At 37.8% G+C, this 15,988-nt stretch overlaps 1 protein-coding gene across 1 annotated transcript in view; it reads left to right on the top strand.

The window, feature by feature from the left end:
* LOC106877261 (uncharacterized) overlaps positions 1-15,988 on the top strand; it is an 81,950-nt gene that overhangs the window by 5,120 nt on the left and 60,842 nt on the right. Inside the window, exons 2-3 of the mRNA XM_089340634.1 lie at positions 2,982-3,067; positions 4,250-4,428. Coding sequence (XP_089196760.1) covers positions 4,270-4,428 — 159 coding nt within the window. The 5' untranslated portion in view covers positions 2,982-3,067; positions 4,250-4,269. The remainder of the gene's footprint in view (positions 1-2,981; positions 3,068-4,249; positions 4,429-15,988) is intronic.

The following is a 15,988-nucleotide window of genomic DNA, read 5'->3' as shown; positions in this document are numbered from 1 at the left end:
TCATATATACGTACATACCTACATCTACATGTATATATAGATGCATATCTGGGTACAGGACGTCACAAAAAACGTGGACAAAATGAAAAACAGAACATAAACAGAGCACAGAAAACAAACAGGCCACATAGAGAATATTTCCTTCATCAGCTGCTCCTATTCTAAACTAAGCGTTTCGAAGAGTTACATATATTCTTTTATTCTTTTGCTTGTTTCAGTCATTTGACTGCGGCCATGCTAGAGCACCGCTTTGAAGGGCTTTAGTCGAACGAATCGACCCCATGACTTATTTTTTAATCGTAGTACTTATTCTATCGGTCTCTTTTGCCCAACCGCTAAGTTACGGGGACGTAAACACACCAACACTAGTTGTCAAGCGGTGATGGGGTGACAAACACAGACACAAAGACACACACACACGCACGCTCCCCCCTTCAATCAAGGGGGACAGCGTTAACAAAACTGTCGTAAGGGAGCGAAAACAAGTGTCTCAAAACACAATAATTAATAACAAATATAATTCCAATTCAACAGTCCTTCACTAACCTCTCGAACGATGCACAAACAACATTCACGAACAAGTCGGTTCAGATGATTGTAACAACGGAGAAAAAAAAAATATCAATGTTAATTTATTGCTGCATTTTGGCAAGTCTTGATCTGTATTATCAGACAATTGCGAAAAAATGTTAAAAAAAAAAAAATTCAAAACTTTGCAACGATCCGGTACAAACTCTTCATGGTGGTTCAAAACGTTGATTACTTTGTACTCAACCCGATATATCGTCAACGTATATATCCGAAAAAGAAGCATACTCTAAGGAATAGAAGAGTAATTTATTAATGTGCAGTTAAACATACAACTGCTTATAAATACATATATATATAAACACACACAAACACACACACACACACACACACACACACACACACATATAGATGTTTTCGATCTAGTTTGGATTCTTTGCCATCAAATTTGATTGCAAAGAATTCAAATTTGATGGCAAAGAATCCAAACTAGATCGAAAACATCTATATATATATATATATATATATATATATATATATATATATATATATATATATATATATATATATATATATATAAATATATATATGTTTATATATACATGTATATGTGTATATATATATATATACACACACACACACACACGCACACACACACACACTAATAATATTTTATAAGCTTAAAGCTGATAAGCGATCAACGCACACGTACTAAAAGCCCACTTTTTTCTGTCGAGGGCTTATATGCTTCAATGTTAGATTATTTCCTGTAGTCAATACACGGTGATCGCTTATAAGCTTTAAGCTTATAAAATATTATTATTATTATTATTATTATTATTATTATTATTATTATTATTATTATTATTTACAAAATTGTAAAATTCGGCACCGCTTTTAGAAAACATCGCTGAAAGCGTACACACGCATACACACATACGCACACACTCACACATACATATATATGTATGTATGTATGTATGTATGTATGTGTATATACACACAGAGGAGGGGGTAGCTGAAAAGGTCTTGGCTTTAAGGGTGTTGTGAAAGGTCTTGGTGGAGGCCCAACCTACTGAGTTCTTTTACAGGGCTTAGAAAAACTGAAGGACCGCTGCAATGAGTGTGTGAATCTGAGAGGGGAATATGTTGAATTAAATCATAATTAACAATGATCCTCCTGCATTTTCTGTTACCCAAAGCCAAGAACTCTTCAGTACCCCTTATATATATATATGTATGTATGGATGGATAGATGGATGCATTGCCTTAGTTTTTAAGAATGAATATACGAAACCCTTGGTAATAACCTCAAACGACATACTTTCAGAGAGAGAGAGAGAGAGAGAGAGAGAGAGAGAGAGAAAATATGCTAATCATTTCAGTATAGTTGCTCCTGTAGAAATTCTCACGTCTTAATGCATTTGACATACATGACCTTATGTCAATAATCTGTTAAGCTAAGACATATGTGTAAGAATTATTTATAATCTTTGTTACAATGGCAGACAACACGTTCGCCCTGATACTGAAATGGAGATAAGTACTTCAGTGGATCTGTTTCTATCAAACCTTCACTGACCTCGCGTGTATCAGTAAAGCTAAGACATGTCTAGAAGCAATCGTAATGCTTATAGATATATCTTAGTATTAACATGTGTCTTAAGTGTTAAGCTGCGTTTATATGTTAAGATGTCTTTACAAGCATTAAGTCTTATGCATTGAAATGTGTTCATATGCATTAAGATGTGTCAACACGTATTAATAGATTAGTTTATATGCATTAAGACATACTTTAAGTATTTTGTTTATACGTATACGTATTAAAGTACGTTATAAGTGTTAAGATGTGTATTTAAGTATTGGTTTCAAATTTTAGCACAAGGCTAGCAATTTTGAGGAAGAGGGTAAATCGATTACATCGATCTCCAGTGCTCCACTGGTACTTATTTTACCGAGCCCGAAAGGATGAAAGGAAAAATTGACTTTGGTGGAATTTGAGCTTAGAACATAAAGACAGGTGAAATGCTTTGTCCGACGTATTAACGATTCTTATTTTTTTATTCCCCCACAAGGGGCTACACACAGAGGGGACAAACAAAGACAGACAAACGGATTAAGTCGATTACATCGACCCCAGTGTGTAACTGGTACTTATTTAATCGACCCCGAAAGGATGAAAGGCAAAGTCGACTTCGGCGGAATTTGAACTCAGAACGTAGCGGCAGACGAAATACCGCTAAGCATTTCGCCCGGCGTGTTAACGCTTCTGCCAGCTCACCGCCCTAAATGCGCGTTATAGTATCAAAATTTGTTTTAAATACAAAGATGTGTTTATATATAATAGTGTTTAAATGTATTTGCAAGTATTAAAAAATGTATTGTGATGTATTCCAATCTTATCTTTCAGTCGGTGGTTCTCCTTATAATCTTCTGTTTTTCAAATCTTTCAGATGCTGTCAACATGGCGGTTCTCCATCTCAAGCACTTGAACATCAACGTTCATGAAACACCCTAACTTCAATAGAATGACAAAAAGGTATTATTACAGTGTTAGACATTTCTGTATTGCGATATTCTCATAGTAGTGGTAGTGATGTATTGTGATTTAACTAAAACAAAGGTTCACAGTCATTTAAAAAAAAATCTATGAACCCTTTTGATTACTATTTTATTCTAGTGGACCCTCATAGCCATTCGGTGTTTAAAAACTAGTTTTACAGAAACTCCTTTCAAAATTCCTTTTCTGTTTTTCTCCCATTAACTTGTGTAGGTTGAACTATGGTAAAATGTTAGAGAAAGAAACTTCGCTGTTTCTTGCAATATATACCAAAACATACGTCCAAAGCAAAAAAATTTTTTGTGGGGCCTTTGAAATGTTTTCATGTTCCCCTGTTTACTATTTTGTTGCGTGAACCCCTAAAAATCATACATGGACTCTCACGGGCCATATGGACCCTGGTTGAGAACCAATGAACTAAAACGAGTTCTTTTTCTCGGGATTCAAGTTGCCGTGAGCACCAGGCAAACATTTAATGATCACAATGGCCTTCTATATGTATGCATATATATATATATATATATATATATATATATATATATATATATATATATATATATATATATATATATATATATTTTCTCCGTGTTTTTCTCCTTGTCTCCGTATTCTTTCTGTTGAAGAGCGTAGCTCGAAACGTCAAAGACTTTCCGTATTCCCGAGCGTCATACTAATATATACTTTTGTTATTTACACCACCTGTCCTCGTCTGTTGTTATTATTTGTATATTCTCCCATATATATATATATATATATATATATATATATATATATATATATATATATATATATATATATATATATATATATATATATATATATATATAGCTGGCTGCCTACACTTTTTTCTGCAAAATAGGGGTAGTTTATCCTGTTCAGGCTATATTATTAGCTTTATCCTGCGTTTGAAAATTTAAAATCACTTCTTTAACTTTCTAAGACATCTCAACGCTTTTAAAAAAGCAAACTTCGTTTGTTTGTTTACGTTCATCGTAATTTGAATTTTATATATATATATATATATATATATATATATGTGTGTGTGTGTGTGTGTGTGTGTGTGTGTGTGTGTGTGTGTGTGTGTGTGTGTGTGCTTGTTTGAGTGTATGTTAATCTCTTCCTTTATACCTCTAAATCATGTTTTTGTCTTGTGTTTCTAAGGAGATTCTCTTTGTTGGACAATGGATGAAAACGAAGGGATCACTGTGGACGTGGAGTCTGGGGTGGAGCACGTGAAAGAGATGTGGAGATGTCTTGGTATTGGACAGAAGGGTTACCTGACCGTGTCCGAGCTTGGCACTGTCTGTAGACATATTGGCATGGAAGATATGCAAGACTGGGTAAGTAGTACGCTGCTCATTTTCCATTCTTGTAAGCTTGTATTTTTAAACTGATTTACAACCTTTTAGTTGTGTGTGTGTGTGTGTATAATACACACACACACACACACACACACACACACACACACACACACACACACACACACACACACACACACACACACACATATATATATATATATAAAACAATAATAAATGAGTATATGCATATATACGTACAGGTATGTGCATACCTACGTCTACCTGTATATATAGGTGCATATCTGGGTACAGGACATTGCAAACAAAACGTAGATAAGAAAATAATAATAACCAGAGTACAGAAAACACACAAGCCACATAGAGAACATTTTCCTTCATCAGCTACCCCCGTTTATATATATATATGTACATATGTATGTATACGTATATATTTATGTAAACACGCGTTGACATATAAACAAACCCTATCCCTCTATCCCTTCTCTCTCTCTTTCTCGTTTAGATGAATTCAATAATCCATTGAGCTAAATCTGTTTAATATAGATTAACTGTGATTGATAATCCCTTATCATGCCAGCCATATTGACATTAAGTTTGGGTGTGGTCATTCAGTCAATATCTATGGTGGCAGTGGCGGTGGTGATGGGGTTGAACCAAATTTCGGTACTTCGGCTTTAGTTGTAGTGTTGTTGTTGTTGTTGTTGTGGAATCCCGGGTCGATACTGATTGAGAAGCCCGTGATCAGAGATACACCAGTCGTGATATATCCTGTCTTTTTAAATCTGCGTTAAGACTGCATTATTCATTGTGGCATTCCCGTTTTTACGACAACTTGGTGTAATTTTGGGAGATTTGGGTGTTATTTCTAGTGACCACGTTGACACTTTCTTGCTCCCTAGTTGACTCATGCTGTTGTTAACATCAGGTCAACCACGATCAAGCACATATATGATCAATAACATTCCTTCTATGTTTTGGCATTGTATATTTAGGACCACAATATCCAACATGTTCTTCCTGCTTTAGAGATGTTTGTGTGATTCTAGGAGTGTTAGGTTGCTATTTCTAACAGGTTGAGTAACGTAGAGAAACTCACTTATTGTCCTGAAGGGACTGATATATGAAGCGAAGTTTGGCTACTATCTCCAGGAGGTGGAGACACTGCATACAGGCTCTGAATCTAGCTTAAGAGAAGTCTAGCTGCTGTTACTAGAAGATCATAAGACCACATGGTGGGCTGGTTTAGTTACCACGAAGATGGCTCCTTGTTGACTTACGAATTCTTCTCATTGGTCGATTTGTTGTTGCTGTTGTTGGTGTTGTTAAACCCCAGGTCGGCCCTGATTTAGTCAAAGGCGTCCCAATCACGACTGTTTTACCTTTCTCAGGAAAACTCTACTTTGAAGGAATTTTGGCAACAATACCAGCAGGTCTAGTAAGCACACAAAGGTCCACTCATTAGTTCAGGGAACCGGTTGAACTCGATGCGGCTGCTGTTGCTTATGTAACACTCATCAATGTTACCTTGCTGTCTGTCAACTCAAAAAGACAAACAGGAAGTGTAGATAGTATTACGACACCAAGGGGCAGGAGCTTTGTGAGATTAACCGTGAGCAGAAAAAAAAATGATATCTTTGCCTCCGGAAGAATAGCTGTGTTGTTGTTGTTTTTATTGGTGCTAGCCATCTGCAGGTCGATCTGTACTAGGATAATTAAAACCGATAAATCGTTCTTTCGTAACACAATCTTTTGTAACATAACATAAAGCAGTTGACAGTTGTGAATATGCCGATAAATCAGATGTTTCATCAACATAAATAGCAACGGATGTAACCTCATTAAGTTCATTTTGTATTTCATACAACATAACCTTTTGAATTGCATCGATCAAGTCGTTTTGAATTCTGTTTGAGAGGTAGAAGCTGTGTCTACGAGATGGCTTGCGAATTTTTCGTAGATGGCTTGCCAATTTTTCGTCATATTTACTGATTAAATATAAGAGTTCTTTATAATTTCCACGATTATTATATTCTTCAGATTCAAAATGACCCCAAAATGATAATTCCTGACAACCTAAAAAAAAAAATAACTAAATCGATCAATCGTTACAGAATGGATCTATTTCGTCTAACTTCCTCATTATGATGTTGTATGCTCTGTTTTTTTTTTTACACGCATCTAGTTGTAAGTCTACACGAATATTCCCAAATGTTTTAAGATCTATCAAGGATTATATATATATGCGGTGAATAAATTGTCGTATAAATTACGCAAAAATGAAAATAACACTGATATCTCATTTTAACCGATATATTTACCAAAATTACATAAAAATATCTTGAAATACTAAAAAGTAAATTTATTCAATAAGATCGCTATTGGCTTCAATCACGGTCTCCAGGCGATTTTGGAATCTCCTGTAACTCTTCTGGACGGTGTCCTTGTTTAAGTTGGTGAATGCTGCCATAATCTTTGTCTTCAGTTCATCTTTGGTGTTACAAGGAGTTTTGTTGGTCTTTCGTTCAACTGTGCCCCACACATAATAATGAAGGGGGTTGCAGTCTGGGGTGGGGGTTAGGTAGCCAAATGTTAGGGGTGATGTGGTCACAGAAATTGTCTGACAGCTATGACTGGGTTTTCCTGTTTGTGGTGCAGTCCTGTCGCTAGACATAGGGTCTTCCAGCATCCACTCTCTTGACCCAGGGCAGCACAACCTCCTCCAGGTACTTGATGTAAGCCTCTGTGTTGAGTCTGAGGCCGCGAGGGAAGATGAATGGAGGCATAACATCGCCATCACTAGTGATCATTCCAAACACCATGATGTTGACTGGATGCTTGATTTTTATCACTCTCGGTACATGTTTTGGGGACACAGCAAGCCAACGGTTGTTCTGTGTGTTCACCATCTGATCCTGGCTGAAATTTTTCCCGTCTGAGAAAAACCAAAGCATGTTCGGTTGGAAGGGATGCTTGAGTTCGTTCGAAAACTTCGTAGCGTGGTCTTTCCTCTTCTCCTTGATGGTTTGGGATTAAAATTTGCCCTCTCTCATCTTGTATGAGGAATACCGAATGTCTTCATTCACTATCTGTCTGATAAGAAACTCAGACACTGTCATGTCGTTTCCAAATTTCTGGCAGAGTGAATTGCGTCATGATGCTATTTTTCTACAGACGGTGCCCAACTGACCCTACCATACTGTGTAGTCGACAAAATCAAAAACAAACAATGCACATGCACAAAATTAAAAAATATAAAATGGCGACAATTTACCCATCGCACCCTGTGTGCGCGCGTGTGTGTGTGTATATATATATATATATATATATATACACACATATATACACACATATATACACACATACATATGTAAGTACAAGAGGTGCTCAGGCTCTGCATGGGGAGTAGACAACCACCATGTATATGTATGTTTATGTATCTCTTTTACTTGTTCCAGTCATTTGACTGCGGCCATGCTGGAGCACCGCCTTTAGTCGAGCAAATCGACCCCAGGACATATTTATTCTTTGTAAGCCTAGTACTTATTCTATCGGTCTCTTTTTGCCGAACCGCTAAGTTACGGGGACGTAAACACACCAGCGTCGGTTGTCAAGCAATGGTGGTGGTGGGGGGGGACAAACACAGGCACACAAACACACACACACACACGCACACACACACACACACACACACACATATATATATATACGACGGGCTTCTTTCGGTTTCCGTCTACCAAGTCCACTCACAAGGCTTTGGTCGGCCCGAGGCTATAGTAAAAGACACTTGCCCAAGAAGCCACGCAGTGGTACTGAACCCAGAACCATGTGGCTGGTAAGCAAGCTACTTACCACACAGCCACACAAACACACACACGCACATATACAGCCATTCACATATGCATTTCATTCGCAGACAGGCAGACCTAATAGGAATCGTGACACAGCATCATAGTAATGTTGCAGACTTCTGCAGCTGTGTGCAACGGCTGTGGCGGAGGCGGTGGCGGCGGCGGCGGCGGCGGCGGCGGAGGCGGTGTTGGTGACAGTGATGGAAAATTAGAGCAAGCCTCAGACAAAGAGAAAAACAGCAAATATATATAAAATAAAAAAATGGTGCAACAAAAATAATATAGAAGCTAATGAATTGGCGAGGAGCTTCTCTAGGTGGCCGCTTTGCTTTGTAGAAATAGTAGTCAAATCTAATTGAAACTACTTACAAGCGTCGTGAAAAAGGAAGGACACATTGAATGCAAGAGACCTAAATAGACTATTCTTGAGAACTGGATGAGGTGTTTACCGCTGGAAAGTCTTTAACCCATAGGTCTGCCTAATTATGGTTGACCTGGGGTTAAATAGTTGCAATGCACATAAATATACCAGCGTGATACATAATGCCTGCAAAAACACACACGCGCGCGCGCGCTCACACACGTTGTCTGGCTCACAGATACACATACACTCGCACAGACAAACAGTCTCTCTCTCTCTCCCACATACACACACGCACACACACACGTTTAGTAGCAGACATAGCCATAGACGACTCGCGTCTAGATGACGTAACACACCTGTGGTTGTGTAATAGCAGCAGCGGTCACAGAAGTAGTCGCAGCAGCTGAAGCAGCAGCAGTAGCAGCAGCAGCAGCTATTAGGCGCAGCAATTACATACGTTAAATGTGTTGACAATTTCTACACATGCACACACACATTCATGCATGCTCACACACACACACACGCAGATACACATATATACAAATACATGCACCCACATACACACGCATATATTCATGCCTACACGTAAATATATACACACACATGCATGCATATACATATATATATATATATATATATATATATATATATACACATATATCTGTATATGTATGTATGTATGTATATTTTCCTTGTATCTTTTACTTGTTTCAGTCATTAGATTGCGACCATGCTAGGGTACCGCCATGGTATATGTACACACACACACACACACGCACACACACACACACACACACACACGCACACACACGCGCACACACGCACACACACGAACACCCACATGTATATATATATATATATATATATATATATATATATATATATATATATATATATATATATATATATATATATATATATTATAATCATAAATATATAGGGATTGACAGTAACCTGCTTCTCCAACATACTGAGAATTCAGAAATCGCAGTCAAAGAACTACTGATTTCAAAACTACAAATTATTACTCCAGATTGATAGCGATATTTTTGATACAAACAGAACAAAAAACAGTAGAGAAGAGTAAAAAAACCACCTGCCTTTAGTTAATTTAGTACGATCGTTTCACAGTTAAGAGTAAAGAATACTCTACTCTTCTTTACTGTTTTTTGTTCTGTGTGTATCAAAAATATCGCTATCAATCTGGAGTAATAATTTGTAGTTTTGAAATCAGTAGTTCTTTGACTGCTATTTCTGAATTCTCAGTATGTTGGAGAAGCAGGTTACTGTCAATCCCTATATATTTATGATTATAAATTATTTACCGAAGAAGGTTTTTTTCATACTGAGCTACCCGGCAAAACTGTTAATTATTAATTTTATTACTAATTGACGATTCCCTGCCCTGCATATCTATCTATCTATCTATCTATCTATCTATCTATCTATCTATCTATCTATCTATCTATCTATATATATATATATATATATACACACACATACAAAAATTAATATAAACAGCCATGCACAATGTGTTATCACAAAGGAAAAACATAATTGTCACTAAAGACATCTAAAGGTGTCGGGGCGCACACACACATACATATATAGATTATGTGTGTGTATGTGTGTATGTATATATATGTATATATAATATACACATAAATGCAGGACATGAGCACTTACACAAACACACACATACACACACACATCACACACAGACATATTTCCTCACAGACTTGCACACACACATGGAGAACTCTGTGACGAACTATACAGACACTACAGGTGTATATTGCTGTCGTTTAGCCCCAGGTGAGTTCTGATTGGACATGTCTATGATCAAGGTGTTCCAGCCGTGGCCGTCCCGCCTTTCCTTGGTCTGTAGAGGGCTACCACAGTATCTAATCGAAGACGGCGGCGGCGGCGGCAGCTGTGGGTGCTGGTGGTGGAATTTGGCTTCTAGCTTTTTACCTGTCGCTGTTGTTTGTGGCTTTTGCATTAACACACCTGTCGTTGCATAACAGCAGCAGTATTATCACACATATATAAAAACATAAATATATGTGTCTGGGTAAACACACACACACACACACAATGTGTATGTATGTATATACATTTATGTATATATGTATGTATGTGTATATATGTATGCATATGTATATATGTATATGTATTTATGTGTGTGTGTATGTATGTATGTATGTATATATATATATATATATATTATGAATATATGTCTGGGTAAACACACACACACAATGTGTATGTATGTATATACATTTATGTATATATGTATGTATGTGTATATATGTATGCATATGTATATATGTATATGTATTTATGTGTGTGTGTATGTATGTATGTATGTATGTATATATATATATATATATATTATGAATATATGTCTGGGTAAACACACACACACACACACACACAATGTGTATGTATGTGTACAGTTATGTGTATATGTATGTATACATTTATGTATATATGTATATATATGTATATATGTATGTATATGTATATATGTGTATATATGTATGTATATGTATATATGTATGTATTTATGCGTGTGTATGTATGTATGTATGTATGTATGTATGTATGTATATATTATGTAGTTATAAATTAGGTTTCAGGAAAAGGAGAAGAAACTCCCACCCGTGGTACATTGGTAAGAGAGGGAGAAAGAAAGAGAGAGAGAGAGAGAGAGAGAGAGAGAGAGAGAGAGAGAGAGTGAGAGAGAGGGGAGAGAGGTGTATGTGTGTGTAGAAATATAAACACACACACACACACACACACACATATATATACTCTATGCAAGTACTACGACAGCAGGTGTGTAAAACACACACACACACATACACCCACACATATAGACACATACACATATATGTATGTATACTATTATACTTGCTATATACCTTCATACATACACATACAGATATAGACATGCACAAATACTCTCCCTCTCCCCCCTCTCTCTCTGTCTCTCACACACACACTCATACACATACATGCACACGCACACATACACTTGGCTACCCGTTTATCTAAAATGAAAGAAGGAGGTCACTCTACATTAGAGACACACCCACCCAGAAAGATAGGTAGATAGAGAGTGAAATATATATAGAGTGAGAGAGAGAGAGAGGTAGATAGGTAGAGAGAAGCAGACAGATAGACAAAGCGAGGGTGTTGAACGAGTGAGAGTGTGAGTGAGAGCGAGCGAGGGGTAGAAAGAGTAAGAGACTACCCTGGTATAATATATATAAATTTGCATGCGCAATAGCAACAGAGGCGATAGCAGCTGCAACAACAACAAGAACTACAACACTTGTGGGTGCACCATCAAAAATTATAATATTACTACAACAGCTGTTGTTGTTGTTGTTGTTGTTGTGGTTGTGGTGTATGTATGGTGGCGGTGATGAGGGGGTGGTGGTGGTGTAGTATGTGTTGAATATATTATAATAATAATACTACACTAACCGATGTCGTATGCATTGCTAGCGACTACAGATACTTATGCAAAAGTACGTTAAAAGCTAAACCCAGTCAAAGCAAAAACCGCCGCCACCACCACCACCGCTGCAGACACCACCACCGCCGCCATCACAGTTTTTATAAAACCCTGTCTGTGTTACCCCCCACCCCACCACCTGTACCAGTCTGTTAAAACGTTAACAGCACCACCACCTCCCCGTCACAACCACCACCACCACTAACTACAACTACTATTATTACTATTAACTGCGTTATTATTATTATTATTATTATTATTATTATTATTATTATTATTATTCTCTTTTCAAGTCGTCGTCGTCGTAGTAGTATTTTGTTAAGGTTTTCTCCGTTCGTTGACCTTGTGGTTGGTAAAGAAAGCAGCCATTAGTAATTTATTAGGTCAACGTCTTCATTGCCGCCGCCGCCGCCGCTGTCGCAGCCGCTGCAACCATTGCAGCCACCGCCGCCACCACCACCACCACCACCACTAAATTCGGGCACCTATGCGATCGCTTCAACCTGCTAGACACAACAGCTAAAAAATCTCCCTCATATATGCCATTACAGTCTAAGAAAAAAAAAAAGAAAAAAAAGGAATAGGACCCATTAAATAACGTGGCCCTTAGATCCCTGTACATAGGGATGGTCACGGTTGGAATGCTTTTGATTCAGAGATCTGCTTAACCCCCTCCCCCGCCACCGTCTCTACCACGACTATTATCTAATTACAGACTAGACACCACTCTCTCCCTCACCTCCGTCTCGCCATTAAAAGAAAAACATGGACGCTACCGCCACCCTCAACTATTGCGTCATCGTCCTCCCCTTACTCTGTCTACCTTTCTTCTCTCACTCCCTCACTCTGCATAACTTTATTGCTTTTCGTCCTTATCCTTTGTTGTCTCCCTTTCTCCCCCCCTCTCTCTATATCATTCATGAATTCATATTTCTTTCTCCTCTCTCCGTCATAAATCTTTATGTTTCCCTTTCCCCCTCTCTCACATATTTCTGTTTCGCTCTCCCACTCTCTTTCCTCTCTATACATTTTACTTTCCACTCATACCTTTACCTCATTCTTCCTTCAATTCCGTCTCCCACCGCCTTCGTTTCTAACTTCTATTCTATTCTTACTCTTTCTATTCACTTACTCTCTGCCATCTCGCTATTTCTCTCTCTCTCACTCCTACCCTAACACTATTCCTTACTCTTTCTCTCTCCCCTTTACCTGAAATTCTTATGCTCAAAGTGGCAAGCGACACCAGATACTTTGGCCAAAAATGTCGCTTTTGCTGCTGCTGATTGTCTGTCTGTCTGTCCAATTTGTCTGTCTTGGTCTTCGTGGCAGTTATATACTTCCCTTCTTTCTATAAGTGTGTCTGAAACAGTCTCCATATCTATCTATCTATCTATCTATCTATCTATCTATCTATCTATCTATCTATCTATCTATCTATCTATCTATCTATCCTGTCTGTCGGAAAAGAATCCTTGATAAACAAACCCTCCCCACCCAGTCATGTTGCCGGAATTAATAATTATAATAACAATAATGTTGTAGTTGTTGTTGGTGCTATGTCGTCAAATAGGCGGCTACTTCCGCAATTAATCAGCTGAACTATGTAAACACACAACAGAGAAGAATAAACAAGTAACTTGTTAATTTATTTAATTAACCAAAATACAACAACACATTAATTAAATAGATACAAAATATAAAATTTAGAAAAAAAGAAATCTAAAGAAAAATGATTGATGTAAACGACATAGTATATAATAATAATAATAATAATAATAATAATAATAATAATAATAATAATAATAATAACTTTCAATACAGTAACCATAAGAGCATCACAGCAAACCACAGCACATACCCAAGGCACACAGAGCTGCGCTCGGTAGTGAAGTGAAAGCACGTTATAAAAATAAAACTACTGAACAATAATAATAATAATAATACTTTCTACTATAGACACAAAGCCTGAAATTTGGAGGAGGGGGATAGTCGATTACATCGATTCCAGTGTTCAAATGGTACTTATTTTATCAGTCATGAAAGGATAAAAGGCAAAGTCGACCTCGGTGGAATCCGAACTCAGAACGTAAAGACGAGCGAAATATCGTTAAGTATTACTTCCAGCGTGCTAACGATTCTGCCAGCTCGCCGCCTTAATAATAACAATGATGATGATGTTGATAATGATGATGATGATGATTTCTTTTATTAGCCACAGAGGCATAGACATGGGAAGCATCACAAAGATAGAAAACAATTTGTGTGAGGATTTACATAAAGGATTGGGAGAAAGAAATGGAAAAGACAGTGAAATGCGATAAAAGTATAATATATAGTATCCAAAGTATGTCATAACATGAATGATGCAGTCCTCCGATAATATTAATAATAATGTAGTTAAAAACCAGAAAAAAGAAGCAAGATTATTTGACTGGTGAGAAAAGGCTTCCAAACATAGGTGCAGGCACAGAAGGAATGCAAGAAAAGACATGAGAACCTAAGGAGAATAATCCACCGGGAAGTATATTTGCCACTTAAATGCGGCTAACCCCCAAAGAGCGAATGTTACTGTAGCTTGTAGCCCCAGGTGAACATCTCCTCCAGCTGGCTATTGACACACTTTCTGTGCCCTGTCGGTATTTGCAAAGGGAAGTCATCCTTCCTTTCGTCGATCTGACGTGATACGTACGGACCCGGGTTTCTGGGTATTTACCCTTCGTCAGTGTACGACAATCACCGATCTTCGATGCGAAGGGCTTCCAATGCAAATACATATATTTTTTTTGCAGTGACGAAAATTCACTGATCTCAAAAAAGTGTAAACAAGCAATAATAAATCTCTGAACGGGGTATAACTACTAACAGCACGATAACGTGAAGTATATTTGCCACTTAAATGCGGCTAACCCCTAAGGGCGAATGCTACTGTAGCGTGTAGCCCCAGAAGAACATCTCCTCCAGCTGGCTATTGACACATTCACGTTGCCGTGCTGCTTCCAGTTATACCTCGTTCAGAGATTTATTATTAATCCACTGGGAGTTATGTACAAAGCTAGAATTTGACCATATCGGTAAGGGTAGTGAAGTGCGAGAAAGTAAGAAATATAAGGGATTGTAGAATTTTAACATTCAGACTTTTAGAATAATAGAAACTAGGCCTGATTTCGCAGTAGCAGATAAAGAGGACTGGAAAGTGCCAAGTAATTGGTAGCTACCTCTCGCCCCATTTTTGGGTGAGACTAGCCAATCATCTTGTAACTTTCCTCAGTTCTTGTTCACCTGGAGTTCCGGACCAAACCAGACCCCAAGCAACCTAACCGGTCCTTCTGTCAAGCGCACCACGACGCTGTCGGGTGGCATGGACCTGTCTCCCTCTAGATGTTGAGCTGCAGGCTCACCGACTCCTACTGGTTAATCTTTACTCCTGTCTCCGTCTCGTACTCGCTTAGGGTTGTGTCGGTCACATTTCACAATCCCCAAAATTGAGAAAGTCAATATGAGAAGTGTGGAGAAAATAGTAAAGTACCAGGACCTAGCCATTGAGTTACAGAGGCTATGAAAGTGTGGGTAAAATGTATCCCTGTAGTTTTAGATGCATTAAGAACTATTCCTAAAGATTTGAACAGTTGGATTGAGGAAATAGGCATAAAACCTAGTTTAGTGCAACTCCAGAAAACAGTGTTATTAGGGATAGCTAGGGTATTTAGGAAGGGTCTTGTCATTTAAGTTTACTTGTAGCCTGTTGTTAGGGATTTTCCCCAACAGTCTAACCTGTTGTTCATAAATGAAGTAATAATAGTCTTTTTATTGGCCACAAGAGCCACGCACAGAAACAAAAGT

Source organism: Octopus bimaculoides, chromosome 23 (assembly GCF_046866305.1).
Source record: "Octopus bimaculoides isolate indiv1 chromosome 23, ASM4686630v1, whole genome shotgun sequence".
NCBI lineage: Eukaryota > Metazoa > Mollusca > Cephalopoda > Octopoda > Octopodidae > Octopus > Octopus bimaculoides.
The sequence above is the reverse complement of the archived record's forward strand: the minus strand, read 5'-3'. Positions and strand labels throughout refer to the sequence as shown.